The sequence below is a fragment of the Corvus cornix genome, chromosome 3 (genome assembly GCF_000738735.6).
Source record: "Corvus cornix cornix isolate S_Up_H32 chromosome 3, ASM73873v5, whole genome shotgun sequence".
Taxonomy (NCBI): Eukaryota; Metazoa; Chordata; class Aves; order Passeriformes; family Corvidae; genus Corvus; species Corvus cornix.
This window is the reverse complement of record NC_047056.1, coordinates 56,583,368-56,602,482: the sequence shown is the minus strand read 5'-3', so window position 1 is coordinate 56,602,482 and position 19,115 is coordinate 56,583,368. Positions and strand designations below refer to the sequence as shown.

Sequence of the window (19,115 nt, the reverse complement as noted above, 5' to 3'; positions counted from 1 at the left end):
TTTCCAGATGTACACACAAAATATTTCACAAAAATACAATTGCTCTTAATTTTGACTTTATATGCAATATATTTATAATAATACAATAGTAAAACCTAAAATACACATTGGCAGATATAAACCATATGCAGAGACAGGCTAGAAGTAATAGAAAAAAGATAAATTGAATATTTCATGAATTGAGAAGACTCTTTCCACAAGAGTAATGGATTAAATGTCTATCCTCTGTAATGGAATATGTTGAACTCTTTGCCAAAATGTGGTGCTCATTGTACAGTATTTTGAAGACTTAATTGCTTTTTGGCTTTTATAGTGAGGTAGAATTCTGATGGACACATACCATATTTTTATGTGAAGCTAAATCGGTATATATGCCCTAGATCAGTATTTCAGCAGATATGAAAAATATTAAATAAATATGTCACTATTTTTTTTTAAATCAGGCTTCTTCTCATCTTACTTTCTGCGCCATACTGTTAGATTTCAGTAATTCCAGGACCAAAAAAAAATAAATAGCTTCATATTTACTTACATAAATGATTGTCAGCTAGCGAGATTTTGTTCTCTGGTTCATCAGAACCATTGTGTACATTGTTCACTTCAAACAAAAGAAGTTGCAGTTCTCAGATTATGGTTTAAGGTTTAGTTTTTTACAGGACTGAAATTGCAGAAAGTGTTATTATTTTGTTAGAGACTATAGTTTCAATTGAAGGGAAGTTACAAGTATTTCATTATTTTTCTTATAAAGAAAGGGGTTTTTCTCTGCCCTTCAGTCTGTGTAGCCTTTATTCATTTCATAGCAGTTACTTTCAATCACTTTCCTTGTCATCTGATGCTGGCTTTCATTTCCACTCTTGGTAGACTTCAGAGACTGCTCCACTGGAAGTTGCTTTGAAAGTATTTTGGATTTTCATCTAAGTTGCCTTTCCTGTGTCACGAGTATAATTTATTTTGTGCTCTGTGATCTGTGCTGTCCTGGGGAGCATACCTGCCCTGACGGCTGGTGGATAGATGGAAGGAGCATTATTTTCAGGAATACTTGTGATCAGTTCCAGGAAGGAACCCAGAAAAGTTGGATGTCTGTATACAGTTGATTCAGAGCCCTGCTTCTTTCTTCTGACAGTGAGTTAGTGGAAAGCTAGTGATCTTCGGGCTCTCACACATTTAATTGGTGTGTGTCTAAGCCCTTAATTCTTTTATAAAAAGTTTGTCTACCTTTTCTGAATTGGAAATAGGAACCTGATTCCTTAAATAGCTCTGAGAATTGGATCCAGGACTTGGAGTGAGCTGTAGGAATTGTTTACTAGATACTTGGAGGATTGAGGATACAAACAAATGAAAACCTTATTCTCCCAGTCCTGTCAGATAAGTATGAAAGCTTTACTTTTTGTGTAGCTTTTAAGGACTGCTGTTGACACCAAACCTGGTTAAGAACCATGGGAGGCAGATAGACACAAGATATGCCTATTGGAGTATTTACATTTTGGTTTGGTTTTGCTTTCAGCTTCAGATAAAATGAATTGTTGTGTCCAGAATGCATGTCTAGTATTTCCCAAATAATGCATAAGTAATATCTCCCAAAAAGTTAAAATGCAGAGGAAGTATTTTTTTACTTCACTGTTTTTATCAGATTGGTGAAGATATCAGAAAGCATAGGAGACAGGATTTGAGCCATTGTTTTTTAGAAGGGGCAGGGGAGGAAGCTGAGGGAGAAGTGTCCTGATTTTATTTTTCACCACTTCTTCCCTCAAGTCTTCTTTCCAGTAGGGCTGATGTGTGGCAGCTCAGGTAGTTATTCTTACTGTTGACCACTTCGAAGACCTGATGTAAAGTTTTGCATTTGGCTTTTTTTTTTTCCTCCAGAAATGAGAGTATTTGGGTATATAGGCAACATATAGCACCAGGCTGTTTCTGTAGAAGCGGTAGAGCTTCACCTGTTTTGAAAGAGCTGAAGCGCTTACGTTTCTTTGCGTTTTAATCCTAGCTTCTAAAATTAACATGTTAAGAAACAGCAATCTATTCCTTTGCTAATTCAGAAGATGAAAAACTAGGCTGTTTTGGTATCATTTTCTCATATCTTTGTGGATCCATTGGGTTTTGTAAATAGTGGGAGATGCAGAGTGCAAAGGAAAATCTTTTCCTTCTCTCTCTCCCTCACTGTCCTCCAAGGAAACGCTTGCTATGCATTAGTAGACACCAGTTTTAATATTTTGGTTTCAATTCAGTTTTATCTAAGGCCAAATATTCTGCATCATTTTCCTCTGAAGTCCATGCTCAGATGTGATGCTCAGAAAGGGGAAAATTTAATTTTATAAAATACTGTACTTAATCACCACATACTTTTATGTCTCTTATCTATTGCCGTCAAAATTTTCATGCTGACTTTGATTGCTCAAATTTGGCGTTAGTTGACAAAGGCTGTGTTGAAAATTATACTGGCACTGTTTTTATTGCTTTTCTTCATTTGGATATTATTGTTCATCTCTTTATAGGCTGCTTGGATATTGTACCCATGTTTTTCAATCTTCATTTTAAACAATTTACAGCAGCTAGGATTTTTGTTTGGTTTTCATGTTTCTTTTCAATACAAAAATATATTAAATTCATTTTGTTTTGCATTCTCTGGCAAGTCTATGAGCCACTCTTTATAACACTACTGTGGTTTTTTTGAACCATTATCTAGTTTTTTCAAAACGAAACACATCATCTCAAAATCAAAGTAATTCAAGAATGAATTTGAACATATGTTGGTGGTTTCTAGATAGCACTCTTCATATAGTCTGATAGTCATGTGCACACTCTGTAGCCTTTTTTTTTTTCTAAAATGAGCATTGAAATTTGGTGTAGAGGGATGTCATGATTTTTATTTTTTTTAAGGTCAGTCAGTGTAAAATTTATACTTCAGCAAAATTTTAGAGAGGACTAAGGTTTTTTACAACCAAAAGGCTGCAATTTGCTCAGCTCCTTTTGTGCTTTCATCATCACAGTAAGGCACCTCTAGCTTTTAGTCTTCTGATGTATTCGTTATCTGCCACTGGTAAACTCTGTGGCTGCTTCATCCTGTATCTCTTATGTATATATTTGTACAAGTCTTGAAAAGTACCCTTTCTGGTTGTTGCTAGCTATAGATTTATGCTATTGATTCTGTCATAAAAGAAATACATCTGTCATTTCTTTAGGCATTCTTAGCAAGTTATTGCCTTCCTGCTATCTCAGGTCTCAGTGGCCTTTGGCACTTCATCTTTTGTTACCTTGAACAACCTCATGCTGATCACTTAATTCTGTTTCTGACCTCTCCATGAAATAGGACAATGAAATTACCTGGTGCCTTTTAAGTGTATTCAGAACAAAATAATTTTTGATTTTGACACACTGTAAGTACAGGATTTTAGAAGTCTTGAGGTAATATCTAAATAATATGCATGACTTTAACACTGCTTTGAACTGTAAGGGTTGTTTTAACTATAAGCTTAAGTGTAACTTGGAAATGTTGCACCTTAGAATTGACTTCTAAGTCAGTTAAAATGTGGACTCTTGTTTTTTAGGGAGTAACTGGTGCTTTGGCAGTTTTGATGAAAGATGCAATTAAGCCCACACTAATGCAGACATTAGAGGTAAGTATGGCTTATGATGCCAGCCCTTCTCCAACTTTCAAATTCCATAGTGTTCTGATCATGCTTCTCTTCAGCAACTCTGCTTGACTTTCAAAGTTCAAGCCAGAGTCAGATCCATAAAGGGATTCTAGCAAATGTTCATTTGTTTATGTTAACTATTCGACTCTATCTGCATTTATATCTTTTTGGTGGTTTTCTTCCTCTTTGAGATATAGCTATAGTCATAATTTTACCAAGTGTTGCAAACAAGCTGCAGTGCATTGTTGAGCTGGTTCTGAGCACACTGGGAGGCAGGTTGGTCATCCAAGTCACAGATTTGCTGCTGTGTCCCACCTTGTTCTTATGGGGAAGTTTCCTTTTTATGTACTTCTTTTATAGGGATGTTCCCATGATTCCCACAGCCCAGCATTTTGTGTGGAAAAAAGCAGCTTTGCTGTGGCCATTCTAACCTGTATTACAGTTTGTGCCATTCATAATCACAGGAGGGTCCTTTTAGCTGTTTATGCATTTTCAAAAGATGGCTCCCAGCCACCCTGTCTTGCCATAGTGCCATCATGGACTAAATGAAGCTTTGATGGGCTATGAGAGGAATGTTTTACACCTACCCTAGTGAGCTTGCTTCCAAAAGCTTAAATAATGTAGAATTAGTGCAACCTAACTTTGTGCTTGGGCAGTCTAGTATTGATATTTTGACAGGAAACTGAATGATGAGCAACATTCAATGGGAGAAGGAGAAAGAAAAAAGGAAATAATGAAACAGCAAATGCACTTGGAGAAAAATCAGTGGTTTTTTTTTTTTTTTTTCCATTTGACTATCAAAATTACACAGCTGGAATATTTCACAACAATTTTTGATATGGTGAAAAGTTGAAGAATGCAGAAAGATACCAGTGCAATCAATCTCCAGTTTGATAAAATTACCAGATAAAAATGTCTCATTTTCTACAGCATGTCAAAGTGATAACTAATTTTTTGCTTTTGTCTTTGGATTGGGACAACTTCCTTGTCTCAGGGAATATTAGAAAAATAGAATTTAAGTCTATGTTATTTTATTATAGCCATCTTAATTATTTTCCCCTGCAAAGAAAACCTGTTCTTTCATGTGGCTGTATGAGTGTGTGATAATTTTAATGTAACATCCAATAGCAGAAACTGGAGGTCACATAGGATCAAGAATGTCACAGCCAGAACTGAGTATTAAGTCACCACTTGGATAACATTGTGTGTGTTAAGCTCCAGTGACAAGGTAGCTTTGATTCTGACTGTGTAGTCACTCTGTTTGCACACTGCATATCTGTTGGAAAGTACTGTGGTTTTGTTGCAGTGTTCGGAAAGACAATTATAAATGTCAGGAGAGTTTCTTTTGATTGATAGGAATTTGGTTCTGGGACATGCATGCATATATTTTTTTCCCCGCATTTCTTTATATTCACATTTCTATGCAATAAAATTCCTGCCTTTTATGTGGTATTCTTTTCTAGTCTAATCTATGCTATGGCTGAAACATCTGCCAACTTTCATCAAACACTATTGCTTGTTAGCAGGACCCTGACCACATTACCCAAAGATACATTTTTCCCCTAAATTCTTCTCACAAAGTTATTTTTGAAACAGCAAACTTAAGCAGCTTGGAAGACTGCTTCATGCTCCACTCCTCCTCTTTGAGTCTTAAAGATGAGTTTTTGTCACCCTTTGGATACTTGCTGGCTTGCAGGCTAATGTAAGTCATGTATCGAAGAGTGGAGATCCCCGGTTTATCTAAACGTTTTCCAAGATAGTGCTCTGCTTTGGCTGATGTCCTTTTGGACTGTGTCATTGCTCTCATGTAGGATCACAGAACCTGCTGAGCTGGAAGGAACCCCTGAGGATCACCAAGTCCAGCTCCTGGCCCTGCACAGTACCATCCCCAAGAGTCACACCATGTGCCTGAGAGCACTGTCCAAACACTTCTTGAACTCTGTCAGGCTTGGTGCTGTGACCACTTCCCTGGGGAGCCTGTTCCAATGCCCAGCCACCCTCTGGGTGAAAAACCTTTTCCTGATATCCAACCTAAACCTCCCTGACATAACTTCAGGCCATTCCTTTGGGCCCTGTCAGTGGTCACCACAGAGAAGAGATTGGTGTCTGCCCCTCCTCTTCCACTCACGAGGAAGTTGTAACTGCAGTGAGGTCTCCCCTTGGTCCCTTGGTCTCTTTCAGGCCAGACAGACCAAGTGACCTCAGCCACTCCTCATATGGCTTCTCCTCAAGGCCCTTCACCATCTTTGTTTCCTTCCTTTGGATGCTCCCTAATGGCTTCATGTCCTTTTTTATGTTGTGGCACCCAGACCTGCCCCCAGCACTCGAGGTGAGGCTGCCCCAGCACAGAGCAGAGTGGGACAATCCCCTTCCTCGCCCAGCTGGCAATGCTGTGCCTGATGTTCCCCAGGACACACTTGGCCCTCCTGGGGATGCAATGGCCTGCTCTAGTACTGCCTATGCTGTTGAGCTCTCTTCATTATTTTTAATGCTTCATCTGAATAATGCTTCATCTGAATAGCAAGAGGTGCTACTTTTAATAGCTTCAGTAAAAAAAAAAAAAAAAGGAAAAAGGAGGGGAACAAGGAACATGTGCCCTGCACACTTTTGAGTGTACTCTAGTGAACCGCTTGTGAGTTTAGAGCCCTCTAGCATGATAGATTTTAAGCCAAAAGAATCCTAATATACCCTGAGGCAGATGTAGATAGTTGTAGGTAGATGCAATAATGTTTCTTCTGCTATACATAATGTCATTTTTCGATGAATGTGTGAATTGCAATTCAGAAATAAGGATAACTGAAGCCTGCATTACACTTGAAATAATCCTAGTAAGTAGCACCCAAAAGTTAGCATTTTAAGTTTCCAAAGAGGTTACCAAAAATAATTGGGAAACATAATCCTAATCCCTTCAGGGAGAAAAAGTTCTTCATAAAAGTGTAAAGACCTTTAGCAACAGCACTGCAATTTGACAACAGTAAAATTAGAAATGATCCTACAGCACATAGGTGGTGGAAAAATAATATGATTATAGAGAACACAAATACAGCTGAGAAGGCACCATGGACCCATCTGGCAATTAGGGACGAAACTGATCACCAAAGAAGGTCATCCAGATCACTTTGGGGAATGGCAAAAAGGCTGTTGATGAGGGAGAGCAGGAGATCTGGGTGACTGACAGTTGATTTGGCTGATTTAATATGTAAGTCCTAGTGTCTGTGGGTAAGCAGTGGCTGGAAGTAGCCATTGCAGAGATAGGAGCCAAATAGAAGTAGCCAGTGCAGCTGCACTCCTCTGTGATCTGGCCACGAGCCTGAAGGTGGGAATTGTGTTAAGCCGTGGAAGTCTGAGGAGTTGCTTCTAAGGGCCTGTGAAAAGGGAGAAGAACAACATGCTGGGTAGATTTGTACCAACTTTTTATGGATGTCTGCATGCACTGGGGAAGAGGCTTAGAAGGTCATAAATCAAAAATGACCGAATGTCAGTCCTGTGTGGAACTGAACTGGCAACTTAAGTCAGTGCTTTTTTTCATATGTGAATTGATGTGTGTTTTAATTTGCTGGTTTTTAAAGAGGTTTCGTGGTGGGTTGCTTTCCGTCACAGTCCTGCTACTCTGACACCATAAATTCCACCTGAAACTGTTAGTGATTGACAGTGTTTTATATGCAGGAGTGACAGTAAAAATCTCAAAATGGGAGACTCAGAGCACTCCATTTACAATAACCACAGACTTCAGTGGAACTTATATCCAGTGCTGTAAAATTGAGATTACTTTGTTTGGAATGTACATAATGATTTCATAGTGTTTATCCATGTTTCTCATGACAGATTTCTTCTCTTGTCAACTGATCCCTTAATGTTTAGCATTTATTTATACCATGCGTAACAGAGCAGCTGCTCTATGGGACAACCCTTTGTAGTTGCAGGCTGGCTGCTCTGGGATGGTTTGTTGTGTTACTTTTGAAGTGCCAATCACAGTAAAGATGAGAGAAGGATGGTAATAAGTATTATAAATATCCTTCTAGCGGCCAGATAACTTCAACTATTTATTGACATTCTGGGTTTATTTTCTTTTACTGAAACTTGGATAATAAAATTTTCTGTACTGAAAGCAGCCAGCAGAATGCATTTCTGTGCCACTGTTTGGTTCTCCATATAGTTTATTAAGAGCGTAGCAAAAATAAGTGGCAAAAACAAGTGGTACAGATGGACTGGCACAGTCACTAAAGCTGGCCTGAGAAGACATTGTTGTCCCTATTCCAGTGTGTGCCTGAGGCTCCCAAGGCCCTGCTGGAGTTCACTCTCTTCAGTATCTAGACTTGACTTTTCTGCCAGGATTGAAAAAACATTCCAGTAGCTCTTCCTTTTCTTTTGGTGGATTTCAGAGCTCCAGGGAGGGGCACCTGTCTATGCCAGTGATTTAGTAGTATGTTTGGATTTCAAGTTAGTCATGGGAGCCTCTTGACTTCCAATATTCTGGATTTTGGATCCTGCAGTCCAAATTTCCTTCCTACCCATGTTGTGTGGACAAACTCTTGGAAGCACAGTTGCACAGGGAATGTAGGAGGAGACCCTTCTGGCACCTCTCTTTGCATAGCTGCTGTAGTATGTGCTGGGCTGCCCAGTCACTGGCTGCAGTTCTGGGTCCATGCATCTCATCTGCCCATGTGTGCACTGGGCTCTAACAAGACCAGCCCTTTAATTGCTTGCCACAAGAAATTAGGGCTTGGAAGAGTAAAATTAGACATACTGTGTAATAAAAGACAAATTGGAATAAATCGTATTGATGTCTTTTCCTGGTCTTAAAATAAAGAATCAAACACAGTTAGAAGGGAAAAAGGGATTTTTACCTCTGTATTTATTTTAAGGATCCTTAGGTGCACACATCCAGATCAAATGCACCTCAATGCACCCCGCAATGCATGCCCACAATTGATCTGGTATAACATTATAGGTCTTACTAATTAGCATATCTATCAAAGATTCCTCAATGAGAGGCTTGAATGAGCCCCCCCCCCTCCCCAAGGAGCCTTCCCCTGGATGGTTCTATCTTAGTTTACAGAATCTGTTCTGGAGAGGACCTTGGGGTCTGGGGCACACTGATCCCTAACTACGAAGCTTCTATGATGTTTATCTCCTAGCTTGACAAACAAGGCCAAGAATGTAGGCAAAAAGCACTAAGAATACAGAAGTTATAAACAGGTATATAAAAGGGGTATAAAAGAAAAGGCAAAAAATCATCATGGCATCAGTATGGATCTGAGTCTGGTAGCTGAAAACTTGTGATCTTACTTATTTGAATGCCAGAAGCATAAATACTGGATTAAAGTAGAAGCAAAGCTTAAACATGGTTTGGTGGAAGTTGTTTGCATTTTATTCTGTATGTTACAAGCTCTTTGGAATAGGGATAACATATTTTGCACATCACCTGTTAAATGGATGCCCAGTTAAACTTTGAAAGCATACATAGCTCATGTTAATTTTTTGCGTACCTGTGTGAAGTCCCAGTTGATGTTGCAGTATGTGTCCATTAGCAGATAGAAAACAAGAAAAGAAACCTAATCTTAAGTAAATGCTATGAAGTCACTGTGTTATAATTATAGTGATCTACATTGATTCTCTTATTACAGGGCACAATTTCTCTTTATTTAGTTCTTTGGCTCCTGTTTCTACTCTAACATGTTCGAGGCAGAGTTACCTGAGTTGTAGCTTAATTGTGTCATTCCTGGAGAATAGCCCACCCATGTGTGTGCACGTGGCAATGGCTAAAAAGTTACTTGTCTTTCTTCTGAGCAAAACAATTAATTATATATTATTACTTCTAAAGGAAACAATAAGAAGAGGCGCTTTTTGTTGATACATCATTTTTGTATATAATTTCTATTCATCATTACTAAAATGTCTGTGTTTTCTGTAAAACACCATTTAGATTACAGTAGTTTTCCACTGTTTTCCACTGTGTCAGTATCCCCACTGTACCCCAGCTTGTCCCTTGCCATCTCCCTCTCCAGCTCCTTAAGCCTTGACTCTGGTCCCTCATGGCTTCTGCTGGCTCCTCTGCCTGCACAGAAATGGCTGTTGCAGCCAGTGAGGAAAACAGGAGCACACAGGGATGGAGTAGGGCTGGAGCTGGGCTCTTATTTGTGTATCTGCAGCAATGCATTTAGTGCTTGTTGTAGTTCGTATGCCAGAATAGCACACCACAGTATTAGAGCTGTGGAAATACGAAACATTAATTAGTACAAAGTGGGGTGGGGAAGTTGTGCAAGTTACCTAGAGGTTGCACTACTGTCTATTACCTTTCTAGGAATTAAGCAGGTTCTGACATCAAGGCCAGTCAGTGAATGAGGTCTCAAGCACCTGAGATGTACCTAGAACCCCTAAATTGTCTAATGGCACTTCCTTGCTGTACGTGCTTTGATTAATAAAAAATTTTGATTAGTCTGCAAAATTATTGAGGTTTGGGCTGGAATAAGGTTAACTTTCTTCACATCAGCTGGTACAGGGCTGCGTTTTGGATTTGTACTGGAGACAGTGTTGATAACACAGGAATGTTTCTGTTATGCTGAGCAGGGCTCGCACAGAGTCAAGGCCTTTTCTGTCTCTCACCCCACCAGCAAGCAGGCTGGGGCTTACACAAGATGTTGGGAGGGGACACAGTCAGGACAGCTGACCACGACTGGCACAAGGGGTATTCCAGACCGTATAGCATCATGCTGAGCATACCAAGCTGTGGGAGGAAGGGGGGATATTTAGAGTGATGGCATTTGTCTTCCCAAGTAACCATTGCACATGATGGAACCCTGCTTTCCTGGGCTGAACACCTGCCTGCCCATGGAAAGCAGGAATTAATTCCTTGTTTTGCTTTGCTTATGTGTGCGCAGTCTTTTCTTTACCTATTGAATTTTCTTTATTTCAACCTATGAGTTCTCTTATTTTAACCCTTCTGATTTGCTCCTTCATCCTACTGTAGAGGAGTGAGTAATCAGCTGTGTGGGGCTTAGTTCCTGGCTGGGGTTAAACCATGACATCTATACATCGAATTACTTACGTATATTTCTTTATCATCCAGGGAACACCAGTATTTGTTCACGCTGGACCTTTTGCTAACATTGCACATGGAAATTCTTCCGTTTTGGCAGATAAAATTGCCCTTAAATTAGTTGGAGAGAAAGGATTTGTAGGTAAGTAAATATTCAGTTTATTGTATTATGATCTGTTGGTAAATTGGCAGTGATGCAAGTGAATGGAAAAACTAGCAGTTAAAGGTAAGAATGCTAATTTGTTATTAATATCAGTATAAAATAATCTTTAAGTGAGTATATAATAAGCCAAAAGCACTTCTTCTCTTACCCTGCCTTTTGTCTCAAGTCCTGTCACCATGGTCCTGTCACCATGTTTGAGACTCCACAAGGAGTCTCAACCAGTCAAATGACTGGATTGCATTGAAAGAGGTGTCCTGTTGTTCAATCTATTGGTATCCATCTGGCCACACTTGATAAACCAACAGAAACCATTCTTTTTTCCTGCTGAATTATTTCTCTACCAGTTCAGTAAACTCAGCCAAATCAGAGGTCAGATGTCCCTGAGCCAGTGCAGAGGACTAGCAGAGGCAGGATGGTAGAAGAAAGATTAATACAGCCTCATTTTAGTGGCTGTGAGCCATTAGGTTAGTCCAGCTGCATTGTCAAACCTCATCATGAGGCCCTTATGTTCCCATGAAAGCATTTGAGTGGACAGACTCTTTTTATATTAGGAATTCAGCCTGCACAAACAACAATAGACACACATAGAGCTTACAGTTGCAGGCTAAATAAACTTGTGGCTGAACAATGAACTAGCTTTTATAAAAATCGTAGTGACTGTTTAAACCTTAGAATTAATTAAATAAAAGGGGTGTTGCTGCTTTGCAGTAGTAATGCTGCAGCCATTCTCTTCTATGTCCTGAACATCCAGGATGGATTACGTTAATCCTAAAGCTGGAGTTTGAGTACCTGTGGAACAATGCTCTTGAAAAGAGGCAGCAATGTGAAAAATGTAGCGAGGTTTCTTATGCTAGCACCCTTAAAACTAGTAGAGAAACATGGATGTATATGCTTATGTCATACCTACATATTGGAAAGGATTCTTTTTACAGTGTTGTACAGCTTAAAGGTCTGTTTATATCCCTCTATTCATCAAACATCCATTCAAAGAATATTTTGCATTCTGAATACATTTATTTAACGATAGTTGAATTTGTATTTCACTGGGCCATGTTTGTTGTTACATGGCTTTGTGGAATGAAGAGCAAAAGCATTTAGGGTAGCTAACATTTTTCATAAGCCGCGTGAAATTACTTTGTTTCTGCAGTGAGCAATCATTTCAGCTGAGGAATCAGTTGTGTATCAAGTGAGGGAAAGTATGTTGGCGACAGTCTTGAGTCTTGATCCTGGTTTCAGAGCCCAAAATGTATTGCCTTATATTTGGATTCCCTTCCATTGAGTGTGTCCCTCAGGCACTGAGAGCATTTCTTGCTTTTTTTTCAGTCTTATCCACCTGTTTGTCTTTAACGCTCTTTTCTGCTTTGTTTGTCTTTGGCTCCAGTTTCTCTGTTGGGAGGCAAAGCAGCATAGCTTCAATATAGGAAAACCTTTGTGCGTTGCCAGCTAAAGGCGCTTGTTCAGATTTTATTCCACAGAACACAAATCCCCATGAAACTGGCTTCAGAATAAGACTGCCTTTGCTCTGCAGAGCCAGGAACTTCAGCATGATTTGTAGATCCTTGTTAGATTATTAAAAGCAATAGTTCACAGAGTGGCCTGCTTAAATAAACTTTGCAGGTAGTCACAAGAGTAAATGTTTGTTCTAATGGTTGTAATTACCCTAAGCTTTATGGTTTAAAAAAATAATTTTTTTTGGTAACTAGTCAGAGCACGTGGGCAGAGACTACATGTAGCATTCACTGATTTATTAAATACTGTTCTATCCTACCCTACACAACCGAAGTCTAAAGTCACAGCTACAAAGTGTGCACCAGTCCACACTGAGGTAACATCCATACCGATGGAGAGCCCAGTGCCTTGTGAATCTGTGCAGCAAAGCAGGTAGCAAAAAACTCCACTGCATTCCTGCTCACTGTGGAGTTTGCCTGAACCCTGCATGGCCATTGAAATTCCATGGAGAAAGCTGATCCAGTAGTTAATTCAGACAGCCGGCGTGCAGGACAGCTATGCTGCAGTTAGGTAAGTGGCTGAATAAGTTTAGTTACTCTTGCTAAAAATAAAAGTTTTCACTGTTCCACATTTCCCTTTTGTCAGTGTTCTTGTGCATTAGATCTGGCACTCATTAAATCTTGTATGGGCGATTACAGTTCACATTCTGCCATGTAGGTTAGTTCCATAAGCTCAGGAAAAAATCCAAAAGGTGCTAGGAATAGAGAAGGGTGTCTTGCAGAACCACGTGGCTAGGAGAGGCATTTTAGGGACCACAGGCTATGAGATTGCTCTCAGTTGCATCCAAAGCAGGAACATCAAAAATCTGTGACAGAGTCTGCTATTAAATTATTTTCCTGAATAGTAGAATAAATACCTTAATGTACATATGTTAGCTCACTCACAGAGCTGAGATGGGATGATGATATAAAAGATATATAATTCATATATTTACTGGTTTATATATTTAGAGTTTATAGCTATTTCTTATTCTTTTTTTTTTTTTCACTTACACTGTATTTATTTTAGAGCAGAATTTCCTTTTAAGTGTGTGGACAGTACTAAGGAGAATAGCATGGCTTGAATTTGCAACACAGTTTTGCAGATACAAACTTTTTAAACTCTCTGTCCTGGTTTAAGCACCCTCCTTCCTCCAGCTGCTTGTTTCCAGTCCTTTGCAACCCCTCTGTTTCACCAGCACACCTGTTCACAAAGCCACGTGACAAGCTAAACTGAAGCCTTGGTCTCGATTGAAAACAACTACAACAAAAAAAATTCCTTTCCTTCCCCCTCACAGGCAGTGTCTGGGCAAACAGCTTTGTGTGACAGGGGGAAGATGAGATAATGCCATGTAAGATGGTGTTTTTGCTGAAATAAATATTTATAGTATTATAGCCGCATTTGGAGCCTTCAAGTGCCAGTAAAGCTACTGTGGATGATTAGACTGAGCTGATCAGAGTGAGCCTGCACTGCCAGAGCAGCTAAGCCTGTCTCCTTTCTCAGACTGTGATCAACTGTTTTTGCATGACATCCCAGCAGAAACCTATTGCCCTTTTTGTTGGCTTAGTTTTCTGCTGACTTAACACAGAAGCGGTTCAGCCCAGAGTCACAAAAACACCAGAGCTGGTGCAGGAGAGGGTGAGCTGCGACAGCCAGCAGTGAGAAACCAATCTGTTGCGTAGATCCAATTGCTTGTGTGACCATGTGCCACAGCCAAGGCAAAAAAAGAGAAACCTTCTCAAAATGTTCTTCTAAAATTTATTTTTAAACCTTACTTTCTCTCTCTGGCCTGCATTGCCTGTTTCTCTGCTTGCTTTTCAGCTGGAACGGCATCGTGCTGTGTCTTTTGAGTAGTGTCAGGTAACAGTGATGTAGACAGCCTGCTTTAAAAAAAAACTAAATGAAGTTTAACCATTGAGTCCTGTTGTGAACCCTCCCTAACTGAAGGCATTCCCTGCTTCAGTTTCAGGTATCCAAATGAATCAAAGGCCCTCATTAGGTTTTAGATAGCTTAAGCCTTTTAGCTCAGCTTTTCCTTTCTCTCTTTCCTGAGCCTTGTTGCTATGCACTGATGACTCAGTCTTTTTGCTGTAATTTTGAGTTCTTCATGTGAGTTTTGCCACTGAACTTTAAGTGCAATGCCACAGCTGCCACTGGCTGGTTTGCACTTGTCTGTCCTCTCAGCTTTTTAGTGTTTCCCTGCAGATTCCCCCCGGCCCTGCTGCGAGCGACAGTGGCGTACTGAGCATGGCTGCAGGCATCCCCTGCATGGGGAGCACCCACGCTGTGGCACAGTGAACGTACCCATCATCACAGCTGCCGTGTCCCTGGAACTGTTGGTTTTGTGGTGCTCTGAACTCAGGGCTTTCCTGAGCTGTCAGTGTGTCAGAAATTATTGCACTACACAACTCAACAGAGTACCCCATCCATCTCTTTAATCCCTTGATGTTTCAGCTGAAGAGAGGGGTTACTGTAAATCAGAAGACAAGTGAAGCATGAGTAGATCCTTGGAATCCTAAAGCAAAGTTCTTCTCAAGTTTGTTTTTCAGGTTTGGACTTCATGTTTGTCAATTGCTTGCTTTGCTACTCCTGATAAGCATGTCACATTTGATGCTGAGAGCATGCTGTGCTGGGCAACTTTGTCCTGGTGTGTTTTATCAGGTGACAAGAAGGGAATTACTGCAAACTGTTGCTGACTTAAGAAAAGTTCACTTTCTTTGATGTAATTGGAAAGAATTTGTAGAAGCAGTAAATTTTTATAAGCTAAGTAATTGACTCTTTTTATTGTGTTGGTACTCTGTTGGTTAGAGTAAGCTAATGATGCTAGCTGTTCTAAGTATCTCTTCAGTACATACAAAGTTGTATTTCAAAGGGTATCCATTTTACATACTCTCAGAGCAGACATTGTTTGACAAGTTTATAAAGTGCCTTATAAAAATCGTATGTGTTTAATACACTAAGTGAATAATCTTCAGTAGATTTTTTTTAAAGTCATAAGACACTTCAATCCATTTTTTAGTGTACTCTTTTTCCAAAAAAGGAAATAAAGCCCAAATACTTTGGCTAAACTTCTTTTGGCACCACTAGTACATGTGATATTATTACATTTAAATGTCAAGTTCAAGGATTTATTTTTAATATTTTTTGCTTGATACTACAGGCAGCAACAGATACCATTAGAAGGGGATTCCATGCAGTGACCCTCCAGAAAGCTTTAATTTTTAAGAGTCTTCCCAGCATCTTTCTAGCTTGTGTTTATTTAATCTCTGACTTCTTCACTCTTATTTTCACAAAGAAACCCCAAGTTGTACTGTGATTGCTTTCCAATATTTTGCTGTCTGAACAATGTGGCTTTTCTTGTTAAAGTGTTAAAGCAAGGCTAAGGTTTCGCAGTATAGGATGGTTGATGGCATTATCAGTATAGGTGTTACTTGCCTAGTCCTGATCTGTGTGTCCTACAAACTAGAAAAAGGATGTTCAGAACTTTACAGTGGTTTTCTCTGACCCCATTCATAGTGCAGCTGCCCAAGCAGCTGTGCTGGGCACAACTGTGACAGTGGTGGGGAGGGGGAGGGAAGGTGATACTGTGTTAGTTGGTATTGCTGAGAGGCTCTTAAAGTTGTGGTCTAATAATACAAGTCTCAGTGGTACCACAAACTGCAAAATAAGGTACCATTACTGCTAGAAGGTCCATGAATCTGTGCCGTTCACTTGTGAGTGGTGGTGCCATTCACATCCAGGCTGCCGTTTTTATTGCTTTCCTCACATCTGCTGAGGTAAAAGTAAATTCCATTTCTTTCACTTGTTGTAAAGTGGAAACAAAAAAATCATCTTCTTCTTTATGCTTTTAAAATCTTAGCAAATTTTCTTACCAGTAAGCAGGAAAGTCTTCAGAGACAAGATGTAGTACAATGTGTTTTTCTTCACTGGCATGAAGTCAGAGTTCCTGAAAGCTGAGTTTCCTTACTGCCTTGTCACAAATAATCTGGGTGCAGATCATGCTTGCTTATAGCTTGCTGCAACTGGAAGTCAGGTGACAATGATTTAAATTACTATCTATTTCTATTACAGGAAGTGCTTAAAACACTCTTGAAATAATTTATGAATTATTATGTGAAATGAGAATCAAACTTTTTTCTTATATTCAGAGTCCTTGAGAAACTTCTGACTCCACCTTGTCGCTGCAGATTGCTATAAATTTTTTCTTCTGCTCTTTAGCATACATTTCAAAATAAAGCTTTGCAGAAGGAAGATTGAGTAGAAGAGAGCTGTCCTGAATGTTTTTGTGTGTAAGGAAGCATTCTAGCATTGACTTCAGTATCATATGTCTTTATATTTCAGAGCTGAATTAATTTGAAATCATATTAATTATGCAAAGCTGAACTCAAAACTGAAAGTTGGTATTGATCATGAACTATTGAATTATATCTAACCAATATTACACTTGGCATAAAAAAGTAATGTTTTGCCCAGTCAGGAGAGGTGGTGCTATTTTGAAGACAAAACCTCCTAAATTGTGAACTGTCTTGTAGTGAGATTTTACCTTCTTCCCTTTAAAAAAAAAAAAAATACATCTAAAAAACGTGTTAGAAATTTACTAAGTCTTTCCTTTCTTCGAAGCATATTTGTAAATGTTTGTTCCCAAATCTGCTGTTTATATCCAGAATTGCAAGGGGCAATTTAGAGGAATAAAATCACATGTGATTATAAATCATCAGCCATTTAGCTGAGTTCTCTGCTTTATCTGACAAGCATATCAAGTGATCTCCTTCATCAGCCGACTGAACTCCAGTTTGAAACCAGCTAGGATTTTTAACTCTTGCTACTGGTGAGCTGGCTGGGTTGCCATGGCCAGTTTGGACTCATTTGTTCTTTTTTTTGCAATACTGTGTTACAGTTTAGTCCTCTCTTCCTCAAGTGATAATTTTTTATAATACTGTCTCTAACTATTCAAGCACACATTTTCCATATGTCACGGTGATTGACTTAATACTGCTAGGCTCCCAGATTCCTCCTTGCTGTTTGCAAGTATGAAGTTCCCAAATCATAGGTCAGATTTTTGTCATTTTTTCTCCAATGGCAGTAACTCTTTACTAATAGCTTTCATTCTGCTTCTCTTCGTTTCTTCATAAATCCACAGGAATGTTTTCCTGTGTGATATGCTTTCAAACTTTGTTGTTGCCAATAAACTCCATCAGTGTTCCTCAGTCTTTCTGCTGAGGTGGTTTAACAAATAGTAAATGAGAGCCCTGGGGCTGGTCCTCTTTCCTGTCCCACAGTTCTTGTGTGGTGGCTGCCTATTCTCTCCCTTAATCATGTAGTTACGTTCTTCCAGCCTTGCTGACAGACTCCAATGTATTGCTATAGCAGTTTCTTTTGTTCCTCATCACTGATGAGATGTTGTCCTATTTTCATCACTGGAGAAAGCTTTTAATCTGGCATAGCCTGCCTCTGGTAGACAAAGGTTATATTTCTTACTTGTTTCAATTTTTTTTTAAGTTATACTCCTCTTAAAAATCTGTTTGGAAACCATAAAGCCTGTAGTCACTCAGATTTCCCCCCATTCCTCGTACATTACTTGAAAATAGGTTTTGATACTTTTCAGGTACAAGGCACCAAAAGAAAAGGAACTTATTTAAGATGTTGATACAAGCTATGCAGTTTGTTTTTTCTTCTTCTTCCAGGATTTTGAAAATTCTGTTTCACACTTTATTAAGAGCAGTGGATTCATCTCTTGTGCACTTTGGGTCTTTAATTCCATTTTTAATTTATTACAGTAACCTCACGTTATTAGCTTCTGGTTTTTAATTTGTGAGGCTGAAGACCCTTGTAATTTGTTTGCATTTCCTTTGCAGGCTCTGACACTTGTTCTCTAGCATAGCAGCTCGCTCTGTCTTTTCCTGTCTTTTAGAGCTTGTGTAATTAATAGTGACGTTATCTTCTATTCAAAAAGTTCACCTTGCAGGATAGCAAAGCTGTTTATTTGACTGCCTTTCCTCCTAGTGACCAGAAGTTACCACGGTTCTCAGGCCAGATTTCATGTGAGAGACCAGGCATTTTAATTTGTACATTTAGAGAATTTTGAAGTAGTTGGTGATTTCAGTATGAAGAAAGAAATTTTAATGGTTACATGACAGAAAATAATTAAGAGATAGCATGGCCTTGTCACAGTTATTTTCAATGGGGTTTTTATTGTTTCTGGGTGGATGGATGCTGCTCTGTGCCTCACTAGAAAAGGAATTAAATGGTTTTTCACAGACTAGGAGCTGTGAAGGGGCATGTGTGTGTTGGTTGTGTGCTGAATGAAGTGTCACACGGTGACTGAGCTGGCTGGGTGACAAACAAGCAGAGAACTGGACATTCATAGCTTGTTTGAGAAATCCATGTTTTCTTCCCTTCATATGGATTTTCAGAGTAGAACGGAGATGCAGTGAGATGGTGTTTGGGATGGTATTGAATGCCTGGGGAATGTGTGTGATGATGATGGGGAGGCAGGAAGGGCGGTGGGAGTGTTCCTTCTGGTTGGCTGTTAACTAGAGCTGGCTGGCTCCTGAGGAGCTGGTGCCGTGAGGAAACCTGTCCTGTCTCCTCTTTCTGGCCTAGCGAAAGATAAGGAGGCAAAGCTGCCAAGCCCATTGCTTGCCACCAGCAGCACACAGTCTCTGATGGAGATCTCCTGGTCTGTCATGTGGCTGTGGTGCTGCAGTGCCTGACAGGAGCCATACATCTTATTCCTACCTCCATCCTTGACTGGCTTTCTGGCCTTGAGCAAGTAATTTCAGCCTCTATGCCT

General features: G+C 39.6%; 1 protein-coding gene across 1 annotated transcript in view; it reads left to right on the top strand.

Moving 5' to 3' along the window:
* Positions 1-19,115, top strand: part of MTHFD1L (methylenetetrahydrofolate dehydrogenase (NADP+ dependent) 1 like) — a 146,620-nt gene that overhangs the window by 50,008 nt on the left and 77,497 nt on the right. The window contains 2 exon segments of the mRNA XM_019290081.3: positions 3,546-3,614; positions 10,702-10,813. Coding sequence (XP_019145626.2) covers positions 3,546-3,614; positions 10,702-10,813 — 181 coding nt within the window.